The 18,159-nt window shown below is 35.1% G+C and overlaps 2 protein-coding genes across 2 annotated transcripts; both read left to right on the plus strand.

Moving 5' to 3' along the window:
* The first annotated feature begins 6,172 nt into the window (after nucleotides 1-6,172).
* LOC120089357 (multiprotein-bridging factor 1b-like) lies at nucleotides 6,173-8,027 on the plus strand. Its single transcript, XM_039046795.1, has 4 exons — nucleotides 6,173-6,422; nucleotides 6,847-6,930; nucleotides 7,478-7,560; nucleotides 7,649-8,027. Exons 1-4 carry the CDS (start codon nucleotides 6,281-6,283, stop codon nucleotides 7,766-7,768), a joined length of 429 nt encoding a protein of 142 aa, XP_038902723.1. The 5' UTR covers nucleotides 6,173-6,280; the 3' UTR covers nucleotides 7,769-8,027.
* Nucleotides 8,028-12,225: 4,198 nt separating this feature from the next.
* Nucleotides 12,226-18,053, plus strand: LOC120088597 (shaggy-related protein kinase eta-like). The gene is made up of 12 exons (XM_039046001.1): nucleotides 12,226-12,482; nucleotides 13,810-13,902; nucleotides 14,184-14,243; nucleotides 14,322-14,594; nucleotides 14,681-14,755; nucleotides 14,833-14,889; nucleotides 15,443-15,583; nucleotides 15,679-15,729; nucleotides 15,807-15,902; nucleotides 16,340-16,423; nucleotides 16,687-16,788; nucleotides 17,495-18,053. Exons 1-12 carry the CDS (start codon nucleotides 12,333-12,335, stop codon nucleotides 17,588-17,590), a joined length of 1,278 nt encoding a protein of 425 aa, XP_038901929.1. The 5' UTR covers nucleotides 12,226-12,332; the 3' UTR covers nucleotides 17,591-18,053.
* Nucleotides 18,054-18,159: the final 106 nt, after the last annotated feature.

The following is an 18,159-nucleotide window of genomic DNA, read 5'->3' on the forward strand; positions in this document are numbered from 1 at the left end:
TCCCTCTTATCAATTTGAAAACTTCACTCTGACCTAAAAACTGATTCTCAACTTGAATCCATTGATCTACCAAGGGGACCTTATGGACCTGTAGCTTGAAGCTCCAACGGTACGTGAATAACTAACTAAACTCTTCAGCCACGAGATCCACCATTCGTTAACTGTCGGACACTCCACTAAAGATCGACAGTTGCACTCTTTTCATCACATATATATTTCTGTGTCCATCAGATATAACCAATCAACAGTACAATAACCCTTCACAGATGCTCGTAAGTACAGCTAGGCCAATTTACCGTTTTGCTCCTGTAATTACATCTAACTCCTTAAGTACCACTGATCCCTCTAATGAACAATACCTTATAGTTCTACTATGAATGGACACCTCTCGGGCTATGAGAAGGTGTGTGGTGCCACATCGTTCAAGCCTCGGAATCAGCCCTTAAGGGAGCAATCTATCTACTTACCCCTGCTTCAGGGAAAGAGTGAATTTCATCTTGTGTAGCTGAGTTCCCAACTCCCAAATCAGACGAATTCCGAAAGTGGTAGGTTTGAGTCGGTAATCTGGCCACTCATACCCATGCAAATCAAAGGACCGCCCTCAAAGGCAGAAGTTCCCAACTCACTCAAGATTAAAGTCATGTTACTTATGGTCATCCTAATGAAGTGAAGTCTCCATCATGAACGACGTTATATACGAGACTATAACACTTTGTGACTCGATCTTATATAAACTCTTTTGTATAGGACGCCCCTGCTTACATGTCTCCACATGAACGATCAGGATCAGACCATCTGTAGCATGTCACAACACTTGTAACAATCTATAAAGCGGGCTACATCCGTAGTGTCATCAAGATAAGGTTTCCCTCCTATATCCATATACTACAGACCATTTTGGTTATCACTTAAGGCATGATCCACATGTATGTCTCCACATACATGCTTAAGTTACAATGACAATTAGGGATCTTAGTTTATTGGTTTGTGGTAAAGCAATTAAAACATCTCATGTTTCATAGACAATAGTGAAGAAAATATCTCATATTATTATATCACAAGCGTTTGTTCAATACAAGTGTTTACAAACTACAGGACCCAACGAGAGTTTAGGGTATCAACCCCAACATACAAGTGACGTTGCATGCAAAATAACATGTCCCCATACAGATGTAGGAAGCTTAGTTCTCATAATCAATGGTATAGCAATTAACTGCAAACATTTTATGAGTGATCCTGCTAAACCATTTTGTGTATGAATATGAGCTACAGGATGTCCAACACTTATCCCAATTGACATACAATAATTATCAAAAGCTTGAGATGTAAATTCATCAACATTATCAAGACAAATGATCTTAATTGTATAATCAAGAAATTATGCTCTTAACTTAATTATTTAAGCAAGTAATCTTGCAAATGCAAGATTTTGACTTGATAATAAGTACATGTGTGACCATCTGCTGGATGCGTCTATTAATACTATAAAATATCTAAATGGTCCACTTTGTAGGTTAATAGTGAAGGATCTCATATCTAAGAGTTCCATCAGCACGTTCAGATCGCTCTGATCTCACAGTGACCGAAATACAACAATATACATTCAACATACAGTTATGCAAACAAACACTAATTATCGGCATACTAAGAACAAGAAAATAACAAAGGAATGAGTGCCATACCAATTGAAGACAATCTTCACACTTTGTAACTCAAAGCAGCGGAACCCTCCAAGCGATCTACCAACGCCCAACAGCAGTGTCAATAATAGCAGCACGCACAACCGCAAACTCACGAACGTCATGGGGACGACACCACCAATAAAGAGCCCCGGGTATTCTCGAAGTGAAAACCCAAAGAGTGGTTTTTGGTGAATTTGGTAGAGGAAGGAGGAAACACTAATCGTGTAGGTGATAACAAGTGAGAGGGAAAAAGTCGCAATCGCATAGCGTAATGCTTATCGTTTAAGAGAAGCTACACGATCGTGTAGGTTTTACTAAACGATCGTTTAGAAAATGGTATGCGATCGTTTAGCAAAATCGACACACTATACGATCGTTTAGAGAAGTTATGCAATCGTGTAAGAAATAGCGTGCAATCGTTTAGGCGGAGAGGACTATCGTAAAGGCTCTTGTTTTTTTAAGCGATCGTTTACAAAACACCAGCGCGCTCTCACGAATTCTTTTTGGACGATTGACGAACGGGGTCTTCAAAAAATGAAACGATTTCATTTTTTATTTCATCGGTTACAATAACCGACTCATTCCCACTAACCCACGTCCAAACGTGAAAAATTGGCTTAAATTATCATATAATTAACCAATTAATTAATTAAATAAATATAATCATATTAATTTTATCCTATAGTTTGATATCACATATCTACTATAAGTATTTTCTCCTCTACTTGAATATAAATCATATTTAATCTCATTTCCTCCAAAATAATATATCTCATATATTTAGCCAATTATATCATATATAATTAACCAGTCCAATTATATCATATATAATCGAACTTCCTCTTGTCAATTTGAACAATTTTAAATTAACCCAACACTGGTTCTCGACTTTATCCAAGCTACCCAAGGGATCTAATGGACCTGTGGCTCGAAGCTCCAATGGTCCGTGAATAGCTGACTAAACTTTTTAGCCACGAGATTCCACTATCCATTAACTATTAGGCATTCCACTAAAGACCAACAGCTGAACTCTTTTTTACCACATATATATTTCTGTGTCCATCGGATATAACCAATCATGAGTACGATGACCCTTCACAGATGCTCGTAAGTACAACTGGGCAAAATTACCATTATGCCCCTATAGTTACATTTCACTCTTTAAGTACCACTGATTCCTCTAATGAACAATACAACATAGTCCACTTATATGTGAACACCTCTTGGCCCAAGAGAAGGTGTGTGGTGCCACATCGTTCAAGCCCGGAATCAGCCCTTAAGGGAGTCATCTATCTACTTACCCTTGCCTTGGGAAAGGAGTGAATTCCATCTTGTGTAGTTAAGTTCCCAACTCCCAAATCAGATGAATCCTCAAAATGTAGGTTTGAATCGGCGACTTGGCCACTCGCACCTATACAAATCAAAGGACCGCCCTCAATGGTAGGAGTTTCCACTCACTCAGAGATTGAGGTCATGTTACCTATGGTCATCCTAGTGAAGTGAAGTCTTTATCATGAACGTTGTTATATAACGAGACGTTAACACTTTAATGAGTCAGGTCTTATACAAACTCTTTTGTATAAGACACCCTCGCTCGCATTGTCCCCAACAAGAAATGATCAGGATAAGATCATCTGTAACAAGTCATAACACTTGTGACCATTCCACAAAGCGGGCTGCATCCGTAGCGTTATCAGGATAAGGTTTCCCTCCTATATCCATATACTACAGACCATTTTGGTTAATCGCTCAAGACATGATCCACTTGTATGTCACCACATACATGCTTGAGTCACATACAGATAACCAGAGATTTTATGTTTATTGGTTTTGTGGTAAAAGCAAATAAAACAAGCAACCTGAGCAAAAATAACAAGAATGTGAAGTAAATATCATATTAACAACACAAGCGTTCGTACATACTGTTTACAAACTACAGGACACGAGACTTTAAGGCATCAACCTCAAAACATAGGTCCACATATATCACCATGAATTATTTCTAAAAATGCAAGTGATTCAATCCCCAATTTAGCTGGTAATGGTCTAATTATCAATTTTCTTTGAGAGCAAGTATCACATGATAATTCATTAGACTGAAGAATCTTCTGTCTTTTCAATAGATGTCCATTTGAATTCTCAATAATTCTCCTCATTATTATAGATCAGGGATGACTGACGCCAAATTGTAAATATGTATGGATTCATGAACTTCTGGTTCATTGTTGCATATGTTTCAATTATTTGTATATGAGTATAATATAATCCGGAAGATAAAGCAGACAACTCTTCCAGTATACGTTTTTTATTTGAGATTGAAGATATGATATATAAATATTCCACATTATTCTTACTATCAGTCTTAATATGATAATCATTGCAACGTATATCTTTAAAACTAAGTAGATTTATCTTTAATTGATTAAAGAACAATACATTGTCAATTGTAAAATTTGTTCATCTAGGCAAAATAATATTTGATTTTCCAAAGGCTTCAATCAGGTTTGCAGAACCTATCGTATTGACTTTTACTTTCAGTATTGTCAGTTTGGAAACATATTTTTTACTTGTAAATATTGTATGTGTAGTTGCATTGTTTGCCATACATAGATCTTCTTTACTAATTTTTGAGTCACCCAACATATGAAAATGATCTAGGATTCTTTATTAAAAAAAATAATTACAATAAGGAAAACAACATTTGGAATATACAAAGGTTAACATCTACTAAGAGAAGAAGAAAAAAAAAAACATGAAAATGAAAAGGAAAAAAAACCAACATTAATTCTAGGTATTTTCAAAGTCAAATGAAATACTGATGTTCCATCAATTATGCCAATTTTCTCTTCAGAAGATTCAAAGAAGCCTCACACATCCAAATCTGTCATATGAGATAAGTAAAATACGTCATCATCTTGGTATGCAAAATTTGCTTCCACATTTTTCTTTTTTTCCTTCGGGGAGGCTTGATAGAGATCAACTAAGTGTTTCAACGTACGACAGGTACGTGGCCAATGCCCAGTCATTCCGCACCAGAAGTATTTATTTTCAACACTTTTTGAACTCTTATTTTGTGGAGTTTTGTGGTTCTTTTGAATTTGAATTATTAGAACGACCACCACGAAAATAATAATTATTTCTTCATTTGCCACGACTATGACCTCAACCACGATTATTATTAAAATTCACAACATTCACTTCAGGGAATGGTGTCGTTCCGGTTGGTCGAGATTCGTGATTTTTCATCAACAACTCGTTATTTTGTTCGACCACGAGAAGACATGAAATTAGTTCAAAATATTGTTTAAAACTCTTCTATCGATATTGTTGTTGTAGGAGCATATTTTAGATATGAAATGTAGAAAATGTCTTATGTAACATATCGACATCATTAATTTTCTCTCCGCATAACAATAATTTTGAACTGATTTTAAATAATGCGAAGTTGTATTCACTTACTGATTTGAAATCTTGCAGCCTCAAGTGCATCCACTCATAAAGAGCTCTAGGAAGAATAACATTTTTTTTATGATCATACCTCTCTTTTGAATTTTTCCACAAGATACATAGATCTTTAATTGTAAGATACTCAATTTTCAATCCTTCGTAGAGATGTTGATGAAGGAAAATCATAGCTTTTGCTTTATCCTGGCTGAATGTTTTATTTCCTTCCTTAATAATCTCTTCAAGATTCATAGGATTCAGTGAATTTCAACATCAAGCACCCATGACAAATAATTATTGTCATTAATATAAGGGGTGACAAATTATAATTTTGTGAGATTTGTCATGGAAACACTATCATAAAATATTGTATTTATGTTAGAAATTTAATAGAGATTAAATATGCAAAATAACATTAAATTTATTAATTGTAATGAAGAGGAAAAAAATCAACATATTTTTATAATTATGACCTACCTTTAGTGGAAAAAATGACAGGAGCTCGTGTTGATAACGTGTTGTGAATTTGAGGAGTACAACGGGAACATGGATGCCAATAAAATATAATATTAAAATAAATAAATATAATATAAATATATGGAATAAATAAATAATAAAATAAATAATTATTAAAAATAACTAAACATAATATACATATAAAATAAAATAAATAAAAAAGTAAATAAAATAACAAATTATGGATTTTCTCACTTTCTCCAAACTTTTTGGAATTTATCAAGGTGTGTATCTCATTCGAAACCTACCAAATGCCACTATTTATAGACAATTTGATAAATAGAAGGTAGAGTATATGGACAATAATAACGAGGACATGACATGACCCTAAAGATGAGCATCTACTGAACATTTATTTTCAGTAATATTTATAATAAATAGATTTATTTATTTTATATATATAAAAGGAATTTGGTTGGTTTGGATAATCCGAAAACCCGATTATTTGGACCCGAGAAACCGACATTTTTATTTATTGTTCCTCACGGCAATTAGTAATGGCGTGAGTTGACTGCGTGCGCTTCAAGCTATCCAGACTTTTTTATATACTCCGACTAGAAACCCTAATCCAGATTCTGCGTACCATCGAGCGAGGAACCTCTTCGAAAGGAAAACAAGGTGACACGAAGAAAGTTGAAATGGCTGGAATCGGACCACTTTCACAGGATTGGGAACCAGTGGTCATCAGGAAGAAGGCACCCAATGCCGCCGCAAAGAAGGACGAGAAAGCTGTTAATGCCGCACGGCGAGCCGGGGCAGAGATTGAAACCATAAAGAAATGTGAGCTCTCTAACTTTGATCAATTATCCCTTTGATTTTCCTATACAAGAAACCCCAGTCGCTGTTTTCTTGTTCTTGTTTTGACTTTCAACTCTATTTATTCGTACGTTGATCACCGTTTAGCTCGGAGGTGATGATAATGGAGCTTTTTAGGTTAGAAAGGTACATCCAAGTTTCATATTGGGTGGCCATTCGGATTGTTTTTTTGAACTGGGTATCATTGTCACATGGGGTAGCTAAATATTTTAATGGATTGAGCGGGAAATGATCGTTTGGGACTTGTTGTTGGCCCTTACTGTGTTGGGCTATGGGTATCTGTTTGAATTCCCTTATAATCTGTTTATGTCCGTTCACAATTCATCAGGAGTTTGTTTCTTCCATGAAATTTAGTGTTGCAATGATACTTTTTTTTTGCCTTTTGCAGCTGCTGCCGGGTCAAACAAATCTGCCTCTAGCAGTACTAGTTTAAATACTAGGAAGCTTGACGAAGAGACTGAGAACCTTTCTCGTGAGTACTTCTGGATTACATTCGCATAGCATGGTTGGATAATGGTTATTTTTGTTTTTGTTGTTGTTTATCTCTGGTTTCAATCATTAAGGGATTCGTTGCTTTCATATCAGAGAAAGATCATGCAAGCAGTGTATCACATGATATATTTCCTGTCTCGATTACTTATAGGATTTGGACTGCTTAAAATATTTATCCTTGAAAAGTAATTAGTGCATCGCGGGTGGTACCTATCCTTGTGCATCTCACCAAATTGTCCAATCATAATTTGTCATTTGGCAAATTCTTCTTATTTTTTTGTTGATGTGAGTGATGGATGTGCAAAGATGGGTAATGTACTCAAGTATTATCCTTTTATCTTCAGTGTAATATTTTCTTAAAATGATTATTCATTAATATTTTGTCAATTGGATGTATTACATGATATATTTACTGTCTCAATTACTTATAGGATTTGTACTGCTTTATATATATCTTTAGTGTTTTATTTTCTTATAATGATTATTCATTATTATTTTGTCAATTGGATGTTATATTTTGATCCTAGATGATCGTGTCCCAACTGAGCTGAAGAAAGCAATTATGCATGCTCGAATGGAGAAGAAGCTTACACAGTCTCAGCTTGCTCAAGTATGTTTGTCCCACACTTTTTGTTGGCTCGTTCCCTATTATGTGCACGTGTTATAGCTGACCTGATTGTTTTTTTCTTCCCCTGTAGCTAATTAACGAGAAGCCTCAAGTTATCCAGGAGTACGAATCTGGAAAAGCTATTCCAAATCAACAAATAATAACCAAACTTGAGAGAGCTCTTGGAGCAAAACTGCGTGGGAAGAAATAAAGAGATCAAGATGTAAAAAAGTTAAGTATGAGTTCTGCATAAGCTTTTGTTTGAACCATGCGCAAAAATTCATACCCTATCGTGGTTTCAATGTGTAATTATATTCGACCAACCTCCTATGCCTGTATAACACTGTTGCAGTGTCTTGGTAAGTTCTTACCTGGAACTAAATAAAAATATCATGTCTGTCGTGTTGCGTCAGTTTCCAGATGTTTTGGCTGCACTTTTCACATCAGAAGTTGGCATTATTTGAATTAAATGGCTGCAGCCATGGCAATTGACAATTCAGCAACTTGAATGGCGAGCGTAGGGATGTTGTTTCCTAGTTGTATCTGAACATTATTTTTTTCATCTATGTCCATGATGCAATTTGAATTCCGTGTAACTTCTCCCTTTTGAATTGGTTGGACCAAGGGTACAGGTTCTTCACTTGTGCCAATTTCTTGGCGATAGGAGTGACATAAATGTATGACTTCCCCCCACCCCCATCCCCCCCTCTCTCTTTCAAAAGAACGTTTTTGAAAGTTCAAATCTAATTTGTATTGGCCTAGTCAATGTTGGTTTTGGGTCGGTATCTCTATCTTCTCCTTGGCTGGAATGGGCCATGAAAAATTGGTCACATCAAACCGTTTGTTGCTCCAGTTTTGATTAGTTTTGGACTGACCTGAAATTTAATACCCTAACAATTTTTGTTCAGTCCCCCACCCCCCCCACCCCCACCCCCCACCCAACAACATTACACAAACTTCCTCCTTCTCTCTGTGCGTTTTGCCAATGCACCACCCTGCTCTTCCCTTCTCACTCTCTTTCCCTGCTCTCTCTGCTGAAACTTCATCCAAGTTGAAGTAATTGTAGCTAAGTTTTGCTGATCAGCAAATGGGGAGAGGACACACAGTAATGTCCCAAAATATAACAAAAATGGTTCTGTTCATCAATGGAAACTGATCTCCTTAGTATGAAATCTACCTTCTCCATCTCTCTCTCCCTCCCTCTCGCTGTTTTTTGAGGTCTCTGCTAAGACCGTGTGCTTCCCCCAGCTCCCTATCCTCCCTCTGATTTAAGCCTTGGTCCAAGTTCAAGCAATTGGCTATTTTAGCAGAACTGTACCGGAAGAGAATAGAATGGTGTTGGCCCAAAATAATGAATATGGTTCTTGTTAGATCAATGATAACTGATCCCTTCCGAGTATGGTATCAAATCAAACCAATTTAGAAAAGGGTTCTTAATATTCATTCTATAGAGGTTGCTTTTCTTACAATAGCTTCTTGTATTAGACAGAGTTATTCTAAGTTCAAACGGAAAGAGTATTATTGGCCCGACGCATAGGTTCTCTCACCCATTTCTGACACTTGGAGATAACATTAACCAAACAGAATAAAATAGATATCCTTTTGATTCTGCTGTCCTCTCTTTTATGTTGGTTCCATTGGAGTGAAAAAGACACAGCTTATTTTATCCTGCGGAAAAGAGCGGAGATTTAAGGAAGCATAGGTTCTCTTTGTCATTTCTGACACCTAGAGATGACATTAACCAAACAGAATAACCAGAATTTCTGCCATTCCTTCATTTGCTCTCTCCTCTTTTTTTATGTCGAGCCATTGAAGGAAAAAGAGTAGAGTGCTTGTTTTCTCTCAAGTCAAGTTACTAGTTGGATAGATATTCTTTCCTTATGCGTGAAATGCGAGAAAGGTTCATTATGATGCCTAACATTCTATGGTACAGAATGAAATTCAAGGCATTGTAGTAATTTACGCCATTTATCTCAAGTCTTAGTGGCTTAAAGTTGAGGGGCACCACAAACTTCAAGCATCTTTTATTTATGGTTAATGGTAAAGGTGTAGTAAATATTATTGATTCATACTTCTCATACTGTAACAGTTCACTAATTATAATGATATCGATAGCGTAATTTTGAAATTTTAAAATGCAAATAAATTGATCACCCTTTGTTCGTCAATCAGTTTGCATGTTTTAATTACAGATTGGACAATGAACCCCATGTATGAGTACAAGTACAAATTTTGGAGTATACAACAACAAATGTAATTTATTAGGGTCTATTTTTATAGATTACTATTCATTTATTTCTTCTTCTTCTTTCTACTACTTATGTACATCATGGCTGGCCTTTTAGGCTTTAAGTTGAAGGGCACTAAACTTCAAGCATCTTTTATTTATTTACTTATAACATTTGTAATTAAAGTGCCCAAAAAAAAAAAAAAAAAACTAGGACAGCTTGTTCGTAGCATGTTTTGTTCATTGATATGACACATTACTACTTAATTATCTGTAATTTGAAAAAGATTGTCTATTCTACCCCTTAGTTGAAATCATTTGGAATCTATCTTTTAGGCAAGCTTTGTCGACAATAGGCAATGTCTAATGTTTTATTTTAACATCAACCCTAAAAATAAAATTCATGTATTTAATTATCTATGGATTTTTTTAGAACGATTGTCTATTGAATTCTAGCAAAGAATATGGAAAATGCGATCCCAAATATATATACAAAATATTCAAGAGAGATCACTTTATGATTACTTGAGTGAGAATAACATTGGGTAATAGGTGTAATTCATAAACAAGTTTTCAAAATTTCAAATTACAAGTTTCAGTTTTTCAAACATATATCTATTGGGCCTATAAAATTTAAATTGTGTCTAATAGGTTATGGACTTTAAAAATGCATTATCAGTCTAAGTCTTTTAAGTATCTATTAGTCATTTTTTAAAGTTCAATGTAGAATTGAAATTTGAAACACTTGTTAAATACCTTTGAAATTGATCAAGTAGGGTATATCAAGATTCTTGTACTGTGTTCTTACTCTTATGTAAACAAGATTTTATATTTTCCCCCCATTTTGAGTTTGCCAGCCATGTTTTGTAGATCTAGAAATATAACAAAAGATACACAAAGGACACTTCTATGTATGCAAATGATCAATGGTGTAATCGTTTTATCATCGTATGATAATTCATATGTAACAATTAAGCTTTTTATCCTATAGAATTGATTGATGGGTAGAACAAGTAATTTCAATCAATATGAAGAAGAAGGTTACAGAATTTGGATAGTTTGAAATTGTCAATTGTTTAGGTAAGATAAGAAGTGTTTTGGTAAGCAGAATATGCAGTTGACATAGTGTTTAATTCATTCTAAAGAAGTGGTACCAAGCAGAGTAGCAGCACATGGGTCCATTTTCCATGCATTAGGCACATGGAACACATAATGGAATGGGCTCCTCTCACCCTATTTTCAAGATTTTTGCATCCAAAAATCTAATTATTTCAGGTGCTCCATTCCTCTACTCATTTTTCTATCATATAGTTTTGGTGAATAATTATCATTTTGGAATATAAAAAATGTTCAAGAATATATGTCCATTTTCAAAGTTCAAATCCAAATAACATGGAATGTCGAAGCCTCAGTTTTAGAAAAATGTCAATAAAAAAATTGAAAAACAACAAATTTTGAGAAAAAAGAAAAATATATAAACTAACAAATAAATGTTATGTTTTTTTAAGTAAGTTAAAATGCTTATTTGTTTAAATTTAGTCCTTATAATTTGAAGAAAGTTAGAATTTTAGTTTCTATGATTTCAAAAGTTAAAATTTAGGAAAATCACTATGGTTTGATAAAAATATTCTTTTTTTTTCATCAAACCATAGAGACTAAATCCTAATTATATCACAAAGACAAAATTCTAACGTTTTTCAAACCTAGGGACCAAATATGCAATTTTATATTCATATTAATAATATTTCACTATTTTCTTTTGTTTCATATTTTTTTAAGATATAATAAAAATGTTAATATTAAATCTATGAAATGTAAAATATCGATAGAATGTTGACATATTGAAGAAAATTAATAAAGAAGACATTGATCACCATCGATCTCTTACCTTCCAAGAGTTGAATTAAAAAAATAATTATAATTAGACATCAAACCAACTTAGATGAAAATTAATCGATGAAGAGTTAGGATTTTTTATCCTTTTTTGGAAGTTTGTTAAGAAGATAGGTTTATGTTTATATAATGTTAGAATTTATCCTTTTTTTTTTTTTAAGGATACAAATAGAAATTCAAACAAAAATGAAAATTTGGTTAAAATAGTTTAATTAGTTTAAATTTTAATTAATTTAAAAAATATTTATAAGCTGTTTCTCTCTCTCTCTCTTTCCCGAGGAATGATTGGTGGTGAAATAAACCGTTGGGTTCCATTTCCATGTGATTGTTGTCGAGGGTTTCCGGGAGGGGTATGGGAGTTACGGTACAGCGCGTTGCATTGGATTAATGTTATTTGGTTCGGGCATAGATAAGACAGCAATGGAAGTCTGTGATTGGAGCGTGCTATTTCAGCTGCGAAAATTCGCGCGTGGGTCTACTCTTATCTATTTCTCTAATGAGACTAGGAAATTTAGATAATTAATAAAGGGAACTATTAAAAAAAAAAAATTAAAAAACGAAAAAATAGGAACAAAATTCGGAAAGAAGAGAAATAGAGAGAGAAAGTAGAGAGAGAAGAGAGAGACAGAGAAGAAAGAGAGAGCTCTACTCTCACATGGCCTCCTTGCCATTAGGGCCTCGCCATCAACCTCCTCCACCACAGCCACAGTCACAGCCACAAGTACAGCTGCTTCAACAGCCTCAACCTGAAAATGACCGTCTGAATCTCAACTCTCACCGTGCCTCAGCAATGGACACCGATAAGGTTTTCTTCCTTTCTCTTTTTCTCTCTTTGTGTATCGTCGTTTGTGTATGATAGGTGATTCTTCTCTTTGTGATGTTTTGCTTCTGTTGATGCTTTGTTTGTGCCTGATCCAGCTTGAGATCGTCGTTTCTTGCTAAGTTAGTAGCGATCTACGGTGATTTGGTAGTCACTGGAAAGTTGGATGAGTAGCCGGAAGTTCTCTCCGGCGGTTACTAATCTGTTTACGTCTCTGATTGGAGATGTTTTTCTGGCTCATTTTCGTTTGTTTGATCGATTGCTTGGTGAAATATTTGTTTCAATATTTGATCAAATATTTAGATGAGATCTCGCGTCTAAGATTGAGCTCAATTTGCTCCAACCATCTTCTGTTAGTTTAATTGCTCTTGAAATCGATTGAGTCGTACCTTTTCTTTGTTATCCTAACCTTATAAATTAGAAAATTAATTGGAACTGTGCGGGCGTTCGAGCTGAACTTCGTATTCTTAATTAATCATCTAATTGATGTTTCCGAAACTCCTTTTCCTATTCCTTTCATTTGTTCCGATCTGGTTTAGTCTTGGTTATTATTTCATCTTCTGTAATTTTGATTGTTATCTTCTGTAATTACAGTCGGTCTTCTCCATGAATCTTTTTAAAAACAATTAGAGTTTGCTTTGGGAAGTCGATAACGGCTGATTCTCTCCTTAGTTCCTTGGGTGGAGATGCAAGCTCTTCCTAGCATGTGATGCCTCTTTGTAGCATGTGATGCTTTCTTGTAAGCAATAGCTACCTATTTTGCTTTCCCTAGGCGTTGCTCTGGATTCATTAATCTGTCATCTATCCTACATTTTGAGACTTGTCTTCACTTCCTTCAGATACATTCCGATCCTTGTCAAAAATTCCGAAAAATCACCATAAATTTTCAGTGGATGCACCAATTACGTAATTATTGTAAAGTTAGTTACGTGTTTATGTACATCGTCCTTCAGTTTCTAAAATAGACAAGATGCCTCACCTGGGATTCTAGGAAAGCAGAGGAACGAATACTCTATTTCCTAGAATCAATCGTGGGGTTTCCTACTCAGGCTTCTTGATACTAGGCGTGCTTTCATTTTCTGCTGATAATCATACAAAACAGTTTTGAGACTATAACTTGTCAACAATAAAAAGGTTTTATTTGGGCTCTACGGTTTTATTCACAATAAAATAGGCTCTACGTTTCACTATCACAGGCTTGTATGTGGCTGAGCTCTCTATGTTTTCATGTGTCCCTTATGCATCTAGTGTACGTCACTCATTTGCCTAAACTTTCTGCCTCATTTACCATGCTTTATGCTACAAATTCCAGGAAATGTCAGCTGCAGTGATTGAAGGGAATGATGCAGTAACTGGTCATATCATTTCCACTACAATTGGTGGCAAAAATGGTGAACCAAAACAGGTTAAAATATCTTTCTTCTCACCTCACAATTGGTTTCAATAATTTGCTCCTTCAGTTCATCTGTGGAATTAAATCTGTTTCATTCTTGTATTTAACAGATGTATATAACAAAATTTAATATGGGACAGTAGATCCTTAACAACCTACCTTTTTAACCAATAATTCATTTGCTTTTATGCAACTCTATAGCAATCTAAAAATCTTTGATGTAGCCAAAGTTAACCTTGAAATATTATATTAAGTTACTGAGATGTTAAATTATTTCCTTGCTTGTAATGTAGACAATCAGTTACATGGCTGAGCGTGTGGTGGGTAGTGGTTCATTTGGAATTGTATTCCAGGTAAGACATAGTTACATATCACCATATGACAAAGTTTGTTCTTTTTCTATATTTTTTACGTCTAAATCCCCTTTTCAGGCAAAATGCTTGGAAACAGGAGAAACAGTCGCCATAAAAAAGGTTTTGCAGGATAAACGTTATAAAAACAGGGAGTTGCAACTAATGCGTCTGATGGATCACCCAAATGTGGTTTCTCTGAAGCATTGCTTCTTTTCGACAACCAGTAAAGATGAGCTTTTCTTGAATTTAGTTATGGAATACGTTCCCCAAAATATGTATCATGTTCTTAAGCACTACAACAGCATGAACCAGAGGATGCCACTCATCTACGTGAAACTGTACACGTATCAAGTAGGGCATATTATTTCATTTACAATACATGAACTTTCGGTGGATTTTGCTTATATCCTAATACCCCAGTTGTATTTTATTTTCAGATCTTTAGGGGCCTTGCATATATTCATTCGGTTCCTGGGGTCTGCCATAGGGACGTGAAGCCTCAAAATCTTTTGGTATGGCTTTTCCCCGTAATTCTTCTATTTGTCTATGGTGGAACTATGTATCTGAAACTATGCCATGGAAATTGCAGGTTGATCCTCTAACTCATCAGGTTAAGATTTGTGACTTTGGAAGCGCAAAAGTACTGGTATGCTCTCTCTCTATCATTTCAAATTTTCTGGTTGACATAATTCATCAATATATTTTGTGCATAGGTTTGAGGGTTGGAAATAATAGGCTTTAAGTGTCCACTGTTCAAACCACTAGTTTTTTAACTGTCTTTCTTTAAAAGAAAATTATTGCACCGTCTAACTCATCTCGATGGTTTTTATAAAGAGAGTAAAATAAAATTCAAAATATATCAACAATATTTAACTAAGCTCATCTATAAATATGATCTAAAAAGAAGTACCAACGTTAGAGGAATGATATCTGGATTTCTAAAAGCTAATCATTGAGTACCATAGCTCATGACAATATTAACATCATTATTGAGCTTATAAAGGCTCTTGAACTTATAATTTGTTCTTTTTATGAACAAGATAGAAAACAAAATTTTAGAAAATTCTCATATTCTTTATATGGTTTGATTGTTTACATCCATCCTCCAAAGGTGAAGCACATTTCAAGACTGCGATTTGAATAATCTACTGATGTACGTTCTTTCTTCAGTGACGCTTTCCTGCCTCTTCTGTTTTCAGATTAAGGGTGAAGCAAATATATCATATATATGCTCACGTTATTATCGGGCTCCAGAACTCATATTTGGTGCAACAGAATACACAACCTCCATTGATATTTGGTCGGCTGGTTGTGTGCTTGCTGAACTCCTTCTAGGCCAGGTCTGTGACTTTGACGCTTCAATTTCTAATAATATCTCACACTGAGGTGTATTTCTACTCTTGCTCCTTTGCTTAGTCTTTCTGATATGTTACAGCCATTGTTTCCTGGAGAAAATGCGGTGGACCAACTTGTAGAGATAATCAAGGTGATACCTTAGTTGTATGTTGATTTTAAAACCACTGGAATGAAGCTTTGTTTCTTATTTTTTTAAACTTTGTATAGGTTCTTGGTACTCCAACTCGAGAAGAAATTCGATGTATGAATCCAAATTACACAGACTTCAGGTTCCCTCAAATTAAAGCCCATCCATGGCACAAGGTATGCAATTAGATGTTGACCCATTCAGTCAAGTGGGCCAAATTTTATTTTAGTTTTTTCTGTAGGACGTGTACGCAAATTGTGAGCTCATAAATGTCATAAGAAAACTCAGTGGTCAAATAGCTACATTTAAATCCTTTCGAAAAATAACTTCTACATATTTATATGGTTGCACTGTCATGCAACTCTAGTTATCTGTCGATGTACCAGTGTAATTTAGAGATTGCCTTAGTACCTTATCTTATATGATGCGAGTGTTTGGAATTTGGATTTCCTAAAAACATTCCTTATATTCTGTATTCTTTTCTTTATGGAATGTAACTGTCATCATTGATTTGTTGTCATGGGTTTTGTGTTGCACTATTTTCGTACCTATTTTTTGCGTTGCCTATCTTTTGCTCCAACATTTCTACAGTTGAAATGGTTCTTTTGTTTAGGTTTTTCACAAGCGAATGCCTCCTGAAGCAATTGACCTTGCTTCACGTCTGCTTCAGTATTCTCCTAGTCTTCGCTGCACAGCTGTGAGTTGAACTGTTTTTCACTTTTTATCTGAATTCTAGGTTATGTACAATGCTAATGTTTGATTCTCTCATCATAAAGCAGTCCTATAATGTACTTCGTGAGGAAGATATTTGCAGTTGGCATATTTCATTGTATCATGTTTTTATCTAGCTAAAAGTATGTCCAGTCAGGACTTTGGTTTTTGGCTATCAAGGGAATTTCTGTCCATGATATTGATGATGATTGTTGGCTTCTACTCATCTTTTCTTTCAATTCATTGCAGCTAGAAGCATGTGCGCATCCTTTCTTTGATGAGCTACGGGAGCCCAATGTCCGCCTTCCTAACAACCGTCCATTGCCCCCTCTATTCAACTTCAAGCAAGAAGTACGTTAACCTTTTATTTTATTTCCTATTGCAAACAAACTTTAAATATGGATAGGTTAAATCTAGACTCCTCTTTAGGAGCTGGATATGATAGGCCATTAGTCTGTTCATTATTTATGACGATGCCATTGAAATTTTATAAAACTAATTCATCATGTACTTGGAGAATATCTAATTGCAAGACTGTTAGTTCTTTCCCCTTATCTACCCTTCGAAAAGAACGTTATCTACCGTCCAAAACCCTCCTCTGCTTGCCTGTTAACATGATCTCCATCAGATTGTTTTTGCTCGACTTACAAACACTTCAGCTATACATATGTGTGCCTCATCTACATTGTGGGTCTATTTTCCTAAACTTTAAGGTAGTGGGATACAAATACATTCATGACCTTACTTGAATAGGATATGTTCTCTAGGTTGTACAACTATGTCCTTAAGTTCTAAGGGATACAAATACATTCACTTGTAACATATAAGAAGAGCATTGCTTAAGTTTGGTAACTTGCGAGTCTTTACCTTTCTGGCTAACCTGTTTTGTTCTCCGCTTGGAAATCTTAGGTAATATATTTATTTACTTTTCACGAAATTGTACATAGATCATAACAGCAAGTTCTTGGAAGGGTAGTTGTCCAAAAAGAAAACCTATCAAGAGAGGAAAGGAGAAAAGAATTTCAAACTGACATTTCACTCTGTCATCTTATTGCAGTTAGCTGGAGCATCCCCTGAACTGATCAGCAGGCTGCTACCGGAGTACGTGCGGAGACAGATTGGTCTTAGTTTTCAACATCAGGCAAGTACATAAAAAACGAAGACACGAATCAACATATAAGGTTCCGTTTACTGGGTGGATGGATGGATAAAAATGCAAAACAACAGCTCCTTGCAGTCTAGATAAAACCAAGTAGTATCTTGGCCGAATTCTGCCCCCGAGAAGATTACAAACACATGCCACTGGCTGTTTGGCTTAGCATGGAAAATGGTGATCAACTACTTTATTTTAGCCAATACATGTTGATTTTGTATTTCCCCATGTCTAGATTTTTTTTTTTTGTTTTTCGATCCATAAAATCGGAGAAAGCTGTATGACTGACTGGAAAAGGTATGATTCATGTTGTAGCTGCTAGGCTGTGCCTCCAAGAAAAGCTTAATAGGAGCTTATTGGTAGCTTGGAATTCGAATTGTTTTGCCCTGATAAGTTTTCTGTATGTATTATTTAGTCTGTTTCCAAATCATATTTAGTATTGGAGGTTACTTTTTTTCTTTTCCATATGTTCCTTCTTTCATGGCTTTACTTGTGTTTTGTTATCATCTTCATCCTCTGTCTAACCTATAGAGAATTGTCCTGAAAACAACAACCGTCTAACAAAATTG

This window comes from Benincasa hispida, chromosome 10 (genome assembly GCF_009727055.1).
Source record: "Benincasa hispida cultivar B227 chromosome 10, ASM972705v1, whole genome shotgun sequence".
Classification (NCBI taxonomy): domain Eukaryota; kingdom Viridiplantae; phylum Streptophyta; class Magnoliopsida; order Cucurbitales; family Cucurbitaceae; genus Benincasa; species Benincasa hispida.

Coding starts and splice junctions, on each gene's coding strand:
- LOC120089357 (XM_039046795.1), top strand. CDS start 6,281: ATGGCTGGAATCGGACCACTTTCACAGGATTGGGAACCAGTGGTCATC. Junction 6,931..7,477: donor AGAGACTGAGAACCTTTCTC/GTGAGTACTTCT, acceptor TTTTGATCCTAG/ATGATCGTGTCCCAACTGAG. Junction 7,561..7,648: donor CACAGTCTCAGCTTGCTCAA/GTATGTTTGTCC, acceptor CTTCCCCTGTAG/CTAATTAACGAGAAGCCTCA.
- LOC120088597 (XM_039046001.1), top strand. CDS start 12,333: ATGGCCTCCTTGCCATTAGGGCCTCGCCATCAACCTCCTCCACCACAG. Junction 15,730..15,806: donor AACTTGTAGAGATAATCAAG/GTGATACCTTAG, acceptor AACTTTGTATAG/GTTCTTGGTACTCCAACTCG. Junction 15,903..16,339: donor AAGCCCATCCATGGCACAAG/GTATGCAATTAG, acceptor TCTTTTGTTTAG/GTTTTTCACAAGCGAATGCC.